This window comes from Corvus brachyrhynchos, unplaced genomic scaffold (assembly GCF_000691975.1).
Source record: "Corvus brachyrhynchos isolate BGI_N302 unplaced genomic scaffold, ASM69197v1 scaffold1, whole genome shotgun sequence".
Classification (NCBI taxonomy): Eukaryota; Metazoa; Chordata; class Aves; order Passeriformes; family Corvidae; genus Corvus; species Corvus brachyrhynchos.
Genome location: NW_008237222.1, coordinates 203,366 through 222,279, shown reverse-complemented (window position 1 = coordinate 222,279; position 18,914 = coordinate 203,366). Strand labels below are relative to the sequence as shown.

The following is an 18,914-nucleotide window of genomic DNA, read 5'->3' as shown; positions in this document are numbered from 1 at the left end:
TCTTTCCCAGAAACTCTTATTCCTAATATTCTTAAGTGTCATTTGTTTAAAGGATTGGATGGACAATAGTTTGTCAATGATTAATTCATTCAAATTGCTCTGTCACTTTCAAGTTTACTGTCACTGATAATAGCAGTGGCAACCTGCTTGTTCCGTAGACTCGGACACATGCACTTCGAGATGATCAACAGGTTGTTTGTACAGTTTAGCTGTCTCTTTCCTTTAGAACACCAAAACTGCTTTGTTGTGTGGGACAGGTGGTTTATCACATTTCATCTGCTTCTGCTGCATTAGAAAAACAGTGAAGATCATGAGTGTACATCTGTGCTGACTGCACATAGCTCAGGCTAACTGCAGCATCCTGTTACTTTTCATCTTGGAACAATCCTTGCTTAAGTCTGTTTTAAGAGTTAACTACTTTTGTTTTTGAAGAACTCTGATACTGGACATCATCAATTTTATCAACATTTCACTAATACCTTTAATTTCAGAAATATATTTTCAGTCTTGCTTTACCTAGATTCAGAATAGGTAAATGAAGCCCTTGAAATAAGATCTGTAAAGGCAAAGTAGTCATATCACCCCTCAGAGCTGCTGTTGAATATTGTCTTGAGAGTAAAACTTAGTAATGCTAGAGACTGCTTATTTGTTTCTGTGATGAAGCTCAACTGATGTTTGAGTGATAGTCTTTCTAAGTTGCTCTGGCTTGGATGTTATTTTGGGCAGATTGTGTACTTTTCATTAAATGCTGGGGTTTTTTTTGTTTCTAGCTCCTCAGCAGCAGGTTATTGTGCCAGATTCCAAGCTGATACCACATATGAATGCATCAGGCATGGTAAGAGAAGCAGAAGTTTATACAGGCTTACACTGTCATTATGTAAATTGTTTTGATTAAATAGTAAACACAAATCTGATATTAGTCATCAGATGCTTAAAAGTAATTTAAGACACACTGGTAAAGCTATCTGCCATCTTTCTGGGTTTTGCTGCTGCACTTACTGCAATTTAGGAACAGCAATCTATAACTTCAGTTCTGATAACAAATCTAAGACTTACCTTAAATATGTTTAACCAAAACTTTTTTAAAATCAGAAATTGGAATACTGCTGGTATGAATCTGCATGATGATGTGCTTATGTACCAGTACGCCACCATTAAGTGATGCAAGCATAGGGTATTTGCTAGATGCAGGAAAAAGCATTAAATACGCTCAAACTAAAGTTTACATTGAATGAGAGATAATTTAGCATTTCACAAAGATCTTTGCTGGTCACATTAATTTGATTCACTAATTATGTAACAGTATATAGAACTGAGTCTGGTCATTTACAGTTTTCTTGCACTCTCTATCTCTAGAGTTTAATATTGCTTATCTGATCTTGCTTTAAATGCTCTGGCTTAATTTAAGGGAAAATAAGTTATTTGCAAAGCTTTGAAAACAACCCCTAATATAAGTTAAATATGTGTATTATGATCATAATTCATAGCATTCTTACCAGTTCTATGATAAAAGCCCATAAATCAAAGTTTTATGATGCAACAAGTTTTGAAGCTGGAACAGCCTTCTTAGCCTTTACTTTCCCCTTACCTGCTGATCTTGCTACAGAAAAGAGCCTGAACTTTGTTACTTGAATAGCATGATTTACCCACAAGCCAAGAGCACATAAACATTCACCTTTTTCTTATGTTTGACAGCCATTTCAATGGGATTTGTAACTTCACAAATCCAACAGTTATATGTGTTTTTGTCCTGTCTCGGTTATCTCAGGGTATCAAAAAAATGAGTATGCCAAGCTTTTTAAACTCCACTGCTGTCAAAATGTTGATGAATTGTGTACCACAGAGAACTACCATTCAGCAAAGAGTTACAATCAACTGTAAATACTGTTTGTGTTTATTAGAAACATTTAAGTTGTAATTGTTATATTGACTAGACAGATGGGGAGATCCTGTTTCTTCTAAATGGGAAATCTGCACTCTAGCCAGTAATAAAGTTTAACTCCTTACAGTAACAAAGAGTAATTGGCCATGGTTCCCTTATAGTAGGGGAAGGGAGGCTTTTCCATAGGCAGCTGAAGTTGGACCCTTGAAATGGAGAGGCCTCTACAGAAGTCTATCACCCCCTGCAAGTTAAGGGCTTAATACAGATTCTTGTGTTTGGAGCTCCCAAAATTGTGTTGGAATTCAGTTTTCTTGCAGGTTCAAATCATTACTCACTGATAGTTCCACTTTCTCTTCGAACCAGCTGTCTTGAGAGAAAAAATTAGTCATTCTGGGAACAGTCAGTACACAGTATGTGTAGATTCACTCAAAGGAGCTGTGTGATGAGGGACTTGAAATGCAAATCACTTATAGAATGAAGTGAAGTGCAAACCCGATTACTACTCCTTGTGAAAACAAGACAGGCGAACATAATCATTGCTTCAGTACCTTATGTTTCTTCGGATTTGTAGGCCCATAGCCTTAGTTGCTTTGAAAAAGTGTAACTAAAGTTGCCACATGAACAATGTAGTGTTGTACTGTATTAATAAATCAGCAGAGAAGGCAGAGGTTTATCTGCTGAGCTTGCAGAAAAACAAAGAAACCACATGGAATTGGGTTAGGGTGTGATATTTAGCGATTTTGCTTCAGTCTTCTTCCTATTAAAGAAGGAAAATAAAATAATTTTTATATGTAGTATTATGTACAGTTGAAATGCCTGCATTTCAGTAGCTGCAGGAGCTTGTGTGAAAACACTGTAAACAGCAATAAAAAGGTATGTTCAGGCAGAATCTTGTGAGATGAAACACTGTCAATATTATGGTTTTGGTTAAAAAGCTCTTCTTGTATTTCAGAGTGCTGCAGCCACTGCAGCTACATTGGCTCTCCCCGCTGGTGTTACTCCAGTTCAGCAGATACTTACAAATTCAGGTAATTGTAATGTTGAGAACAAACCATAGTTTCAAGGGGGTTTAAGAGGGAAACATTCTGGGCCTTACTTCTTGTTATTTACTGCTAAAAAGCAGAGTCTGGGAATCCACCCTTACAAGGTAGTGCAATCTCTTTATTTGATTCCTGCACTTTTTGCTCCCTGACTTTCTTATGAACCTTGTGGTTCTGCCCTAATGGTGTTGTAGGTTAGAGTCTGTGTAAGTTTTCCCCACTTACAAGCTCAAGGATTGGTGTTGATGTCTTTCCCTTTTGTGTACATTTGAGCTTTGTGATGCATGATCCGAGCTGAGGTACTGTGCTGGGTATAAAAGCAGTATCGCTATTTCTGTGCAGAAACTTCAGATCCCATTATGAAAGCAACACCACATGGCTTCAGAAGAGCAATGTCTTAAGGTTTTTTGTACCTGCTAAGCATGCAAAGTGGAATTTCTTACTTTTCTAGCAATTCTAACTTTATTTCTTATTTATAGTTTCTAAATACTGTTATCCCATGCATTCAGAATATAATTAAATGTTACTTTGATGAGCAGCATATCTGATAATTTAATGTACTTTTATATTATGTTGATTTTGTAAACCTGATTATAGATCTATATTGCATAGAAAATAAAGAAAGGCCTGAGAAATCTCATTTTCTAGATCTATTGCTGCTTTTGCCAGAGTAGTTCACCTAGTATGCTCAGAATCACCCAAGACTTAACCCTCCTGTTTTAAAAACTTCAATGGTATATAGTTGACATAAAATTTAAATGTGCAGCTGTTCTAAAAATCAAAATCTTCCCAATTTTAAGGAAGCACATCTATGTTTGTTATGGCACAGAATAATCTGCAGCCCATATTTGTTACTTTTGTCGTAATACTTCAGTTTTGAACATTTATAGTCATTTCTTAGACTAGGGTTGGGGTAGTCCCTTCTTTCAGACACGTTTAGCTCTTTCAGTAAATAGAGCTTTGCATTTTGCTGTGGAGGGAGAACAGAAATCCATCTCTGAGGGCAATGTATAAAGTTCAGGATTATCTAATTTAATTTCTTCTCTGTTTAACTCCACCTTTCTGATAAGAAATGTGAAAAACTAATGCTGGAATATATCTTAGCTCTTGCTTTTTTTCAGTATTGCAGGCTATTTCCAAGTATGTGTTTGTGTCTTGGACATATTTTGTTAAGTGATGAAGGGTAAAAGATGGTAAAGCTAAAGGATAACAAAAGGAAATCAAATGCAGGTATTGTGGGAACAGAAAGGAGAGGTGGACAATAAGTGTAAGGATAGATTTTTTTTTTTTTCCAAAAAAACACCTGCGAATAATGCTGCAAAGAAAGTTATGGACAGAGGAATTACTTGAAATGTGGCAATCAGAAGGGAAAAATTCTGAGGAAAGGTCATCATTTCATAGGACCCTGGAAATACCATGGTGTTGGCAGTGGATAGAATTTTTGTATTGTGAATATCTGTATTTCTGTTTTGGTTTATGTTGATTTGTCTTTCCGGCTGTAAAATCTGTCTTTTGAAACAGGAGGTATGCTCCTAAGTGGGAGCTATTATTTAAAATACTGTGCTGTGCTAAAGGATTAGTCTCTGGCCTGCAAAGGTAAATTTATTTTTGGATTGCATACCTCATTATCATATTTAGATGGTAAAGAACCCTATTCTTTGTTTCTGGCACAGCTGCAATTGCGTAATATCTTTTCACTGAAGAAAGTGAATCGTTTTAGTGTTTCTCTCTTTTAATTGCCACTAGTATTCTTCCAGGAAACGAGCTTCTAAACTAAGATAGTTTTAAAAGTGAACTTGTACATTTGATTAATTTGATCCTTATTTTACTACAGGCCAGATCCTCCAAGTAGTTAGAACTGCAAATGGAGCTCAGTATATTATTCAACCACAGCAGCCAGTGGTTCTACAGCAGCAGGTTATACCACAAATGCAGCCTGGCGGGGTACAAGCACCTGTTATTCAGCAGGTAAAGGAAATTTTTCGAATAGGAACACTTGGAAGAAAAAACCATAATAGTAATTATTAAAGAAGCTTGCGTTTTTGTGAGCAAGTTGAACTAGAACACAAAGTCAGAAATGGTAAAATTAAAAAAAAGAGAAAGTTGTGTCCAGTGTGGTGGGGGTTTTTGGTGGGTTTTTTTGTTTGTTTTGGTTTTTTTTTAATGAACAATCTTGAAATGTTGTTTTTAATGTCACTTTTTTTCTTGCCAGATACTGACTGCAGTTTAAAATTTCTTTTGTGCTTCTCCTGATGACAGTTATAGTATGTGCATAATCCTAGTCTACATACTTGTAAATTAATTGAAATGATTCTGCGTCACATAACACACAGAACAAAATACCTAAAACTCACAGTCCTTGGTTATTTTAGTAGTGAATACAGTATGTTTTAGAAAGATTTTTGTTCAGCTACAAGGTCAACTGTTTGTCCAGACTGGGTTAGCATTGAATTTAACATAGTCACATTATCATAGTGTCACAGTTATACAGTTTAAGCATGACTAACAATTTGTAGAGTTTAATTTTTTTTATAAAGAAGGTTTTTAAAAATCATCTTTTACTTGAATTAAAACATTCCAGTGCTATGCTTGGAACTCAGGTGTGGTGGTAGTGCTCATGTTTTAGAATGGATAGACTTTTAAAATTTTTTCTTAAATTTAGCAATGCAAAATGCAGAAAATGAACATCAAGTAGTAAAAGAAGGTATGTGATTAAAATTATATACCTGATATAGGTGGAATATTTGTAACTCTTCAGTAATTCGTTCAAACCAGATTGGTATGCTTTAATTTTTTTCTTTGAGGCTGTGATGTGGTAGTCTGTGTCGTTAGCAGCCACAGTACTTACAATGATATTCCACCAGGTTTTGGCTCCTCTCCCTGGAGGGATTTCCCAGCAGACAGGAGTGATTATTCAGCCTCAGCAGATCCTGTTTACAGGAAATAAATCTCAAGTTATACCTACAACAGTGGCTGCCCCTACACCAGCTCAAGCACAGATTCCTGCAGCCGGTCAGCAGCAGCCACAGCAACAGCAGGCACAACCACAAGCACCACTTGTTCTCCAAGTTGATGGAACAGGGGACACATCATCTGAAGAAGAAGATGATGAGGAAGAAGAGTATGATGATGATGAAGAGGAGGAGAAAGAAAAAGATGGGGGTGAAGATGGCCAAGTTGAAGAGGTAAACGTAATGTTATGGTTGTGTTTCAATTCAGTTGTTTTCTTGGTATTTTAAAGAAAACTGTCTATTCCAAATAATAGTATGTTTCAATAATTTTGAGAATATAACTTTTACCCTTTGTACTTCAGATAGTTTATTTCTAATATTGAAGTTGTGAAAATGGTGTGTATTAGCAGAGCACCTTGAAATGCAGCTGGGGAGGATGCGGGGCGACCCAGCAAAAGTTAGCTGTGACCAGCGCCATTTAACAAACTTCAGTAGGAATATTTTTGATGTTATGGAGAGGTCAATCATGAAATCATGAAACCTTCATGAGCAAACAGAAATAGTCAACTTCACTTGAGACCAAGTGCATACAAAAGCAGGGTGTTAAGGTTGATAAAAAGGAGAGCAGTATTTGGCTCACTGATAGCACTAACAGATGTGGTCTACCTGTATGTCACTGGCTATTCCATTGCTTTCTGTTACACAGGAACAAGCTGAGAACTCAAATTTGATTATAAAGCATCTTCTAGAAACACATCTGACCTTGATTTAATAAAATACAGAGACAGGAACAGGATGGAGTTGTTGCATTCTTAATAGTATGTGCTTGATTTAGACTTTGAGTTGGCTTGGTTTTGGACTTCAGGCAGTGGTTCTTACTGAGTTTTGGTGTGTTGCACCAAAAAGCCCCACAAGAATAAGAAATTGTATAAAATGGGTAGAGGGTGGGGGAATACTACTAAGTTAAAAGTACTGATACTTTGTCTCAGACAGGAAGCTTGGTACTCCCTAAATCTGTCCCTAAAATGCATTTTGAACTGCCATATTGCTTCCAGACTTCTCTACAGCCTTTCCAATTATTTTAGATTCCATTTAAAATGCCAGTATGAACAGTTTCACAGTCTGTATCACCCATGCAAGATAGGCAGGTAAAACTTGTAAATAATCAGATTTTCTGTAGTACATTTACAGTGGTGTCTTAACAGTATTTTTTCTGTTACAGATTACAGGTTGGGTTCACATCACTTTTCCATTATATCATTCAGCATTCATGTCAGTTTGAATGTTTTAATAGTTGCCTTATTAAGTATAGGTCATTATTCTTAAATACTGAGTGTTCCTTAACCTTAATGCTAGCATTCTGGAGGGAATTTTTTAGATGCCAAGATTTCATTATCAGCATGTCAGAAATCTTTTATTTTTTGCTTCCTTTGCTCCTCAGCAGCTACTTTGAGTGGACCACTTCCTTAAAGATTTTGAACTCAGTTAAACATAGCATTACTTTGAATGGAATTAGGACCTCTAGTACACCTTCTTCTCTCACTAGCAACTAGTCCACTTAGCATATATATTTGGGAGTATATTTGTTGTTCTGCATTTATTAGTGGTTGTTTTAGCTGTTGAAGTGTTTGTTACATAAAAGCGTGTGTGTTGAAGTTTGTTTTCAGTTTTGGTACATCAAATGTGAATAAGCCATGGAGTTTTATTTTTATGGTCACATTGCTCCTTATGTGCCCTTAAAAATTAAACTCCATGGCTTATTCACATTTGATGTCACCTTTCCACTGCTTAGATGCTTTCTCAAAATGAAAACCTGCATACTTTTGTATGAACATTTGCAGTGAAGGAGCAGGAACACAAGGCTGCAGTGCTCAGAATCTGGCCTGGACAGAAGCTCCAGACTAAAATTCATAAGAGTTTATCTTCTCCAGATGGAGGGTAGGAAGCATCAGCACTCTGTTGGAAAGCCTAATATTCCCCACCTCAATTGCATTTTGGGTCCTGTATTCATAGACAACACTGTAGCCTCATGTTAATAATCGAAGTAACAGCTCTAATCTTGCCAAACATCATAATTTTTTGCATGTGTTTCTTTCAGGAACCTCTGAACAGTGAAGATGATGTGAGTGACGAGGAAGGACAAGAACTGTTCGATACAGAAAATGTTGTTGTGTGCCAGTATGATAAGGTAAATCTCTACAGAAAACCATCCAAGAGTTCTACTTTCTCTGTTCTTCCTATCAGATCATAATTTTTAAGTAGTGTCTTTGTGACTGTTAAGTACAGATAGATCTGTACAGACTATAATATGAATGGAAATACAGGAATTACCTATTGTTTTTAAAACAGGTTTGTGTACCATGTTTGTACTAAACTTGGTAATGAGTAAAGCTTAGAAGAATTTGGCTGCATTTTATTTTTCTTCATCCTGTCTTTTTGTGCTCTTTAACAAAAGGACAATCTTCTGGGATCAGGAGAGGTGAACTACTGTAAGTTTGTACATTTATTGTGGCTATGAACAGGAAAAGTAGTCATCAGGATTTAGACTTGTGGAAAACTGTTCCTTGATCACTAAAAGTATCTTTTCTGAATGATAGGATAATTACCAGAGGAGAAGGCTCTTTCTGTGCTATGCATTGTGCTATATGAAATGGCAGTGTGGAGTGCTTGTGCTTGTTTTGCTTTAAATTCTGCTGAATGGTCTTGCAAGAATTCAGTCATTACAGGGGATCGTGTTTTCCCTGGAATGTGCAAGGATTCATCTGTGCTGGTTTTTTTTTTAAATGTGTCTAGATGATATCAGAACCTTTTGGCTGAGGTAGTACACAGATTATTCAGTGTGGATTTTTTTTTCTTTTCCTGTACTCGATTAATTGGACTATAATGAATAGGTATCATTTTTAAAGCAGAAAAAAAAAGCTATAAGCTTGTTGAATAAAAGCTCCTACGTTGCAAAGAATGGCTGTGTTAGCAAGTCTTTGGTTATGCTCAGACTCTGCTTAGACTTGCCATCGGATTCAACACAAAATTTAAGATGAAGTGGTATCAGTATCTACCAGCCATCCATCTACCAGTGATCCAGCCATCTGTCTCCTCCAGACTGTAATCCAAAACTGTTTTGAGGCAAATTGTAATGAATAGTGAGGGACCTCAGAACAGCAGTCAGAAAAGCTTATTGGGAGCTGCTGAAGCTGAGCAACAGGAACTACTCTGAAATCCTCATCCTCTTAAAAGTTAAGAATGGGAACTTGGTAGGAAACAGTGCCCGCCCGTCATTAACTTCCAGTGCCACATGCTCTGAAAGGACTTCATCTCTTTTCAACCAATCATTGTTCAGTTTGTCTGTAAAACACATAGGTTCAGCTTAGATCTGAGCAGCTCCCTCCTGCTGTGTCCTCCATCAGCTGATGGTGGTGGAACTATGAGACATGGGCAGACAGGTAGTAATGCTCATGTAGACCTTTTTACCATCCTCTGAACTGTCTCTTGAGGAAGAGAGAGTGCCTTCTCAAATGGCCAACAGAGGATTTTTTCCTCTACTTGTTAGAAATCGATTTGATTATTTTTGAATCCTTGAAAAGAAGTTTCATAAATGCATTGTGTGATGTGTGGAGGATCACCTAGTTTTTAAACCCATTAGTTTCATATGATACTTCCTAGTTCTAAAGCATCTTCTTTTTTGCTTTCTTGTGCTGTTTATGATATTGCAGACCGTCATAACCCTCCTCAGTCATATCTTTGAAATCAGAGCTGCACTTTGTTGTTATTTGTACAACTGTTCTAACATTTGATTGCTCTTACTTTCTTTCGCCAGATCTGTTTTATTTTTCTGTAGATATGGTTTAGGGAGGAACACAGGTAACACTTCAATTTATTTACTGGTGTAGCAATGTTCTGCAGTAGTTTTTGCACTGGTATGCTTTTGGCCCCACTGAACACAGAGCTGATACTCTCATGGGAAAGTCTTAGAACACTGGAATCTCTTTCCTGGCTTGTAATTGTTAATTCAAACCCACCACTTTTATTGTCCATGTAAATTGAAATTGATTTTTTTCCCCATTGTTACTGTCTTCGTATGCCTTGAATGCCACCATTGTGTTCTTACACAATGAGTTAGGGCAGTAACATCGTTCTGCAGCTCTTCAGTAACTGGTTTTTTGTATGATCAGTACGTTTCGTCATGTTTCAGATTCTTTGTGAGCTCTTAAACTCTGTAGATTCTAACCAGCACAAATCTTAGCTGGAATGAACTCATTTTGTTGTAAAAACTGTGTTCTTACCCTTGTTTTCCCATCTTTATTCAGTTATTTATTCGTCTGAGGACCCTCCTTCTAACCTCACAGCAGCTAAAATGTTTCTGATCAGGGATTATTGTGGAATGCAATTCAGTAGGGCAAGTAGTGTGTATAAGCCAGACCTTTCCTTGTTCATTTATTTGCTGACTTTTGCCACTGTTGGTATTTTTTTCAGCTTTAAGTGAGAACAGACCAAACAGTACTGCAAATAATTAGTAGAGTGATATGGTCATAGCTGTTTTGGTGCTACGTTACTGTTTCTACAGCACTAATGGTAGATGGTGAGACTTCCTATGCTTGGTAAAAATGGAAAAAATGCAGCAGGGCTTCCTGTGTTTATGACTTACGTAAAATTCTAACTTTTTCTCGATCATCTTTGATCTAGAATTGCATCTTTGTTCCATCTGCAAAAGTTTATGATAGACTTTCCTTTTGGACAGCATTTCAGCTTTCTGAAAAGTCTTTGTATTCTTTGAGTATCTGGTCATCTGGTGATCTTTCGCTCTTTCAGATGCAATTTTTGATAGACTGCAAGTATTTGTCTGCTGTGTGCTTGCAGTATGTGGTGGGGGTTTTGTTCTGTTGGTTTTTTGTTTGGGTGTGGGTTTTTTTAGGTTTTCCAAAGGTTACTCCTCTACCTTTTGACTGAAATTTCTTCAATTTTCTTTAGTTTTAAATAACACAAATAGGATGGACATCAGGAAGAATTTCTTCACAGAAAGGGTTGTTGAACATTGGAATGGGCTGCCCAGGGATGTGGTGGACTCATTGTCCCTGGAGGAGCTTAAGGAAAGACTGGATGTGGCACTCAGTATTTTTAATAATTTAGTAATGTATGTCTAATAGTTATTTTTCTTGCCATTATAATTACGCATTATTACCTATTTCTGAGGCAAAGTAATAGTTTAACATTTTTGCCCTGTTTTTAGATTCACAGAAGTAAAAACAAATGGAAATTTCATCTCAAAGATGGCATCATGAATCTTAATGGAAGAGATTATGTATTTTCCAAAGCCATTGGGGACGCAGAATGGTGAAGTTTTAAAAGACAAAACAAAAGAACTCCCTGTAAAAGGAAGAAAAAAAAAGCAAAACAAAAGCAGGAAAGGTTGAGACTTGGATGTATACTCCAATCAAAATGTGTATCTGCACATCAGAAATAAACAAAAGTATTGGAACAAAGGTAAAATGTGGCAACAAAGACACTACTTCAGATGAGCAAGCCATGGACTGTAGCAGCTATAGCATTGTCTGGGAGCTGGTTTTGTGTGTTAGGAATACCTTAATTATCAATTCTACATACAGGTACCTACAGCTGGTATTTAGCATGTAAGGCTTTGTCCCCCCTGCCCTTGATTTAAGATTTTAAAATACTTCTTCCACTGATTGAAGGAACTATTCCCTTTCATAGATTATTAATCTGAAAATGCTTATTGTGTGTACAAATCTTTGCTTTGAACACTTCCTTTTGGTAGTGAGGATGGTCAGAATCTTACTTAAACTGCGTGCAAGCTTTGTACAGAAGGGTAAGAATTAAGGTGTTAAATTTTAAATAACTCGTATAAGGAAAATATTTTTAATTCTGATACGCTCATTAATTATTATATCTATTTGTTGTTTTCAATGCATTTCCCCATAAACAGGTTGTTGTTCCTAGCAGTCACAAAATGGTAAAATGATGATTTGTATTTCAAAATTATTTTAATTTCATGTGATAGGTTTTATTTAGGGCTGCATTTTTCAAGTTTGAAGCACCTCATCCCCCACAAAAGTCAGATTACTTAATTTGTTAATTGCATTCTTGCTATTTAGTGGTGGTTCAGCATCACTGAACTGAAACAAGTAAGTTTCCATTGATCTAAAAAAAAAAACCCCATATTTGAAGGGTTTGGAGACCCTTTGAATCCAATACCTAGGTAATGCCATAATAGATGCATTCCCTTACCTGCTTACTATGTATGTAGTCCAGACACCCACAAATAATTCAACAGACCACAGGAATGACTAAATTTTTAATACAGAAAATCACATAAAAATTCTAACATCCTAGCTGCAACTCTTAATCAAAGATCTGCTTTACTAAAAAGTGTAGCCAGAAGTTACCTGCCGCAGTTAATGTCTCTAATGTTTCCAGATGGCATGTAATTTCATGAACAGAGCTGCACAGCTTTGAGAACACAAATTTTGTTAGAGTATCTTTAGGCTGTCTCGGTAACAGCAAATCAAGCAGTCAGATGCACTAAACCTTGTGTAGTCACTTTTTCACTTGCCTTTTTTATTGTTTATTTGTTTGGGGGTTTTTTGTGTTCGATTTGTGAAAAGCAACAAAGTTATTCCCCCCTCCTTCCCTTTCTCACCTCAGAAGTTGAACAACTTTTCTTTGTGCGTAGGTCATTCTTGCAAACCCTGCTTTTGGAAATGCAGTTACTTTTGAGTGAGGAGAGGGAATGGGCATTATACTTCAGAAACTGTTGAGGAAGGAATGTTCATGTGGCTCAAAATTTTGCATTTTGTTGGGTGCTTGAAAAGATTATAAAAAAAGGACACAGCAAAGATAATTTTAACTAAATTAGGGAAGACCATGAGAAGCAGACCTGGTTTCTGACTTTATTTTTTTGCTTGAGAATGAGACATCTTAAACATTATTTAACAAAGTCACAAGTGTATTTTAGCAGTATGTAACAACTGCTTTAATTTTCATTCTCTGATTTATTTGCCTCCAAGTGCATTTGTAGTCAGTAGTACATAGAAAAATCACGACGAATTGTAAAGAAGGTTTTATTGCTGTGATTTTGTACACCTGTGCTCTCATTGATAATGACTAAAACTGCCTGTAGGCGTGTCTAGAGCCATATGGTTATTAGAAAGCAGTCTACATTCATAAATTTTATGAAAAGTTAATTGATGATTTTTCTGATTGATTTTTCAATAATGGGATCATCATTTAGAGTGCGTTTTTAGCTTGGGGCTTTCAAGGTATCTCAAACTGATTGGTGTTTGCTTTCTTCTGAACAAGGCAGATATTTTATTTTTTTACCACTGTTGACACTTCTATGTACAACTGCAAGGAAATCAATAATGTACCAACTAATTCCTTCCCTCACCTATTCCATGTCTGTTACCAGTAAGTCTTAAGTAGTGGACTTCAGAAAAATTTCCATAATGCTGCACAACCAAACCAACAAAAGGAAAAAACATCCCTTTAGCTATAGTTTCCTTTTTATACTACTGGAACCCAGTTTACTTGTGCAACACTTCATTTTCATAGAACTTAGTGATATTTCTCTCCCACATACATATACTAGAAGCTGCATAGCCTCTCTATTTATTTTTAAGGGGTAGCTGAATTTTAAAGGTAATTAAGCTTAATTTGTTCTGAAGGATGTTAGAAGCTTTCTGAACTTGCACAGCCTCTTGCAAGCTAATTGTATGGTATGCTTTTCAGATATTTGTATTTGAAGACAAAACTTACCTGTGAAGTTTTGGGAAAGCCAGTCAAACCATGCACATACCAAACTGTGCTCTTATTGCTACATCAAGTGTTCCTTTTTTTAAGTCAAAAAGCATGTTTTAATTTCATTTTATTGTAGCAGCTTGCTGTAAGAATGTAGTTTGCTTAATTTTATTATTGTACTTGAATTTTTAATCATGGTTTTAACTATATAACTGAACAGACCATTTCATTAGGTTCAAAAGAAACCATTCCTTTCAGAGGGCAAGGGATTCCCATGTTCATAAGTGATTTTTTCCCCCCTTAGAAATAGCTTTTTTTTTTTTTCTCCCAATTTAAATAGTTCAGTATTATGGAAACAATTAATGGTTTCAAGAGGGCTTATGTTAAAATTTGCACAGATAACGGAGCACCTTTTTTTATGATGGAAAAAAAATGGGGAAGATAACTTCAGAATTACAACCATGATGGCTGATGGAAACTTGTAGGGCAATTGGGCAAAATTGAGTCTTGTGCCTTTTCAGTTGCAGAATACCTGTTTTGCCAGTCTGACAATGATTCTTGAGAGAGTAAATTTCCTGCAGTGCTTCAATCAGAAAAGCAACTTTTTTTTGTGCTAATTCTGTTGGGTTTTAGTGTGTGCAATCATTTAAAACCATCTAAGTGGAAAACAAATTGAAATATTTTCTTTTAAGGAGATAATAGAGAATTTAGTCACATAAGGAATTTTATTGGACTATTTAAATAAAATATGTTTTTATTCCCCCTCAGTTGCTAGTTAGCAACAAGATTTCTTTGAGACTTCATACTCCTTGTTCCTGCATTGTACTTACAACTTGCATTTAAACATGATTCAGTTTCCTAAACACTATTTAAAGTGACAGTTGTGGTCCGAGTTTATTTCCAAGATTGATATGCGATTCCGAAGCACATTTTCTAGAAGAAAGCAAAAAACATGTTGCGTTATGTAACTGATTTTTTAAATAAATGTTTTCTTATCTTTCTGCTGCACAATTAGAAGTGTTAAAGTAAACTTCATTGAGTCTGTGAAAATAATTTCACCACTTGACAGTTTGCAGTAATTATGTCACCACATAACACTACGAGAGTAAAGTTTCTTAATTTCAGTGAAGGAGTTAGAGACCTTGTTAACTAAAGTTCGTATTGATTTAATCTCTTCAATTTGTAAAAGCTCCTTTAAAAACAGTAAAGCCCCCCCCAAAATTTCCCCCAAAGCAAAAGCTTCCTAATAGAATGCAATAAGATGTCCAGGAAATGAACAGTGGTTTTAGGGCAGTGCACACTGGATTGATACTGGGCTGCCTTACACAGCACCGTGGGGTTTACTGTGTGCCATCCCACACCACCCATGTACCCCCATCTGAGATTAGAGTTCTTCTCAGACTTTGAGATCAGCGACTATACAAGATGAAGAAACTTGCATATTGTTCTGTATTGGTGTCTGGCATTTAAAGTCTCGTTTTCCCATTGCTGTGATTGGTTGGGAAATGTGTAAAAACCAGTACATTGGTTTCCATGTCGTCTACTTTTTTCAGGCAGTTCATGCAGTGTGTTTTTTAATTATTATTTGGTGGATTAGATGTTGTGGAACAAAAGGAGCTTTTTGAAACAGGAAAAAACTACCTGGGGTTAGCTATATGTACAGTCATCCAATGAGACATGTTCCAGAGTGCATAGGGTACCAATAGATTATGGAGTGGGGGGACTATCCTTTTTTGCTGTTCTGAGCTACTATTGTCAACTGCTGTTGTACATATACTGTTATGTGTAAGGGGGTAAATATATTTATTATGTTTGTAAAATTCATTCTGTACAATTGCAGATCAAGGTTGCTCCTCTGTGATATACAGGATATTATGTTTCAAAGGCCATGCTTGGAATACAATTAGAGAACTTAGTATTTTGATGTACTAAGACCTATTTTAAGTTTAATATTTTGCCTTTGCAAAAACTTTAATTAAAGATGTTATTTAAAAATGTTTGCCACTTCATTTACTATCTTGCATGTGCATTTGTTTCATATGTAAGGCTTATTACTAATCCATAATAATGTTGAAGATTCTGAATTATTTTCATCACGTGCAGGTAATTTCACTGTCACTTACTAGTTGAGTTTGCCTTGCAGACTTTCAATTTAATATCATCACAGTATTATAAAAAAAATTCACAGTTTAATCTTGAGGCCAGACTTGGATATTTGTTTAAGGATTTCTCCCCGTGGTAACCTAAGGCTAGGTGTTAAGACAAGATTGGTTGAAAAACTTGGTTGTTTGGGCCAGTGGTTTCCTGAGGTTGCATTGGGGAACAGTACCCAGTGGGTTGAGGGAGGTGATCCACCTCCTCTACTCAGCCCTGGTGAGGCCACAGCTGTAGAGCTGTGTCCAGTTCTGGGCTGCTCAGTACAAGAATGACAAGGAGCTACTGGGGAGGGTCCAGCAAAGGGCTACAAAGATGACCAAGGGTTTGGAGTATCTGTCTTAGGAGAGACTGAGAGCTGGGCCTGCTTAGTCTGGAGAAGACTGAGAAGGGATCACATTAATGCCTATTAATATCTCAAACATGGGTGTCAAGAGGATGGTGCCAGACTCTTTTCAGTGATGCCCAGCGACAGGACAAGGAGCAATGGCCAAACACATGATGAAGTTCCACCTCATCATGAGGAAGAACATTTTTACAATGAGTGTGGCAGAGCACTGGCACAGGCTGCCCTGGGAGTACGTGGATTCTCCCTCTCTGGAGACATTCAAAACCCACCTGGACAAGTTCCTGTGTCACCTGTTCTAGGTGACACTGCCTGGCAGGGGGGTTGGACTGGATGCTCTGCAGAGGTCTCTTCCAACCCTAATGATTCTGTGTGACATCATGATGTTAGTCCTGTATGTGGAAATGCGAGAAAATACCAAGAAGTAAAATACAGAGTGCTTGGATGATAATTGGCTGATCAATAAGGTTTTTTCTTCATTAGTTAATTTATTCTGACAGAACTGCTTTCTGGCATAAGCAGGTGATACCTTTCTAGCTCCTGTCTAAAAGCAGTATCTTGAGACATGAACTTGTGATTATTTTTAAATCTAAATTTTGAACTTGAAACTCTAAAATAATTAGAAAGAAAATAAAATGTAGGCTATACTGCCTGTATGGGGGGGTTGTATTTTAGGATGTGGTGATTTTGAACTAATTTTTTATCTACAGTGGCATCAATGTGTAGCAAACCAAGACTCATGAGGAGTGGTGTGTTTCGGTTTGTTTTTTTCGCTAGTACTCAGGGGTGGATCCCCTCCTCCCCATCCCCCAGTACTCCTCTTTACTCTCCAGCCCTCAACACTTAAACAAATCTAAAAAAATACAATACTGCTTTTTCGATAATATTTGCCTTACTTGAAAAGGAGTTGGAGTTGATTCTGGATAAATAACTATTAAGAAATCCAGTGTTTTTCCAAAAGAGATCATTGCTGTTGTAGCTTGCACACCACGTAAGAAACAAACAGGTCAAAAAAATGGCCTGTTATTTTGGCCAAAAGGACCCTGACAAAAGAGGAGGCAAAGCAGAATGCAAAACAAATTAATGGCAAATTTAAGTTAAAACACAAAAAAAATTCATTCCTTTGAGGAAAGATGAGAATGTTATAATTGAACGTTAAGTGTGCTCTCCCAGCTGTGGCTGAGCAAAGTATTGAAGGATGTTTTTTTTTTTCAAAATCAAGTATATTTAAAAATGCATAATTTTTTGTTATCTGATTTTTATATGGCTTGATTATTGTCATTGCAGAGGTATGAGAGGATAAGAATCTTAGTGCATTAGTATAGCTTTCAGTATATCCCTGTTTATTTTCAACTATACATTATTCCTTACAACTTGTCTTAAACTGTATCAGCTTTTGAGTATGTGTTTTGTTTTTTCTAATGCAGACTTCTGTTTGTAAAATACTCTTAAAGACTTGCCCCTTGTTTTCAGAGCAGATTTCAGCACTCTTTACCACTAATGGGATTATGCCAAAATCTAATCCTTTCAGAGGTAAGGACATCTGTAGTACAGTCAGATAAACTGCAGTTCAACCACGTTTGACCTTCGGTGTGGATATATAATATTCAGAAAATAGGTTTAGGGCAGTTTTTTTCTTTAGAGTGAAGACTTTCTCAATTATTTTTTGTGAAGTGCCTGTGCAATTACACCTTTTTACATATTATAAATGTGTATGCCGTCATGTGACCTGAAAGAGGGTTATCTGAAATAGATAATGTGGAGAGAGAATAAATGAAAATAGTGCTTTACATTACAAATGATACTGAGTTGCCCGTTCACTTCCATGGGTCAAAAACTGCTTTCTGAAGATGGATATTCATGAACTGCTATTTTAATAAGCTTTTCAATTATAACTATTTAAAAATACATCTAGTTTTTGTTTTCCTTTTTAGTTCAGGTTGATAAATAAAAATTTACTGAAATTGAAAACATGGTGTTTAATTTGGATAAGTATATTTCAGTAGCAAATCCAAAACAAGGACTATCATTAAATTATAAAAATAGTAAATAATCTCATAACAGCAAAAAATGTTGTGTGGATGTGTGATTCTGCCAAGGTAGAAATGTTTTTCCTTTGCTAGAGGAGCCGAATGAAGAATTGTGTTGTGGAAAAATCCCTCTGAATGTCTGGAACAGAAGACAGTTGGAATCCCAAGAGTCCGGACGCTGCTTTACAAGTACTGGAGCTTGCTGGAGTTAATGTCAAGGTAAAGAACAGCCCTTCCTTGCTTGTGATGTGGAAAACCATTTTGACCAGCAAAATACGGATGGCAGTCCTTTCTGCTAAAGCTCTTGGCTGCCTGAATTTTCCAATTTCTCCCAGGAATCCTGATGTGAGGTCCCTGCAGACAGGGCTCCTCATGTGTCCTGCTGTACCAGCGTCTGAGTATTTCATACAGACCTTTCCCCTTGGAGGAACAACTGGCTGAGTCTAGGTGGGCTGTCTTGTTCCAACAGGTAATGTATTCTGGGAAACATACAGTTGTGGAAGTACAGCATTTCTAAAAAAGGATTTATTGCAGAATTCACCTGGTGGGAATACTGCTTGTAGGTTTTGTTTTGGCACAGATTGCCTTTTGTTTCATTCATGCTCTTAACGAAGAAAAAGCATTAGTGCTGGGAATAACATTGCTGACATCCTGGTTTTTGTGGGCTGAATTTGTCTGTCTGATTTTACTAAGTAGTTTTAGTCTTAAAGCAGCATCTAGTGAAATACCATGTATGTATAAAGAGTTGGCACGTGGCTTGAT

General features: G+C 36.6%; 1 protein-coding gene across 1 annotated transcript in view; it reads left to right on the top strand.

Annotated features, from left to right (window-relative positions):
- GTF2A1 (general transcription factor IIA subunit 1) overlaps positions 1-15,631 on the top strand; it is a 19,140-nt gene extending 3,509 nt beyond the window's left edge. The window contains exons 3-8 of the mRNA XM_008629689.2: positions 771-835; positions 2,835-2,910; positions 4,757-4,890; positions 5,787-6,107; positions 7,972-8,061; positions 11,098-15,631. Coding sequence (XP_008627911.1) covers positions 771-835; positions 2,835-2,910; positions 4,757-4,890; positions 5,787-6,107; positions 7,972-8,061; positions 11,098-11,205 — 794 coding nt within the window. The 3' untranslated portion in view covers positions 11,206-15,631. The remainder of the gene's footprint in view (positions 1-770; positions 836-2,834; positions 2,911-4,756; positions 4,891-5,786; positions 6,108-7,971; positions 8,062-11,097) is intronic.
- Positions 15,632-18,914: the final 3,283 nt, after the last annotated feature.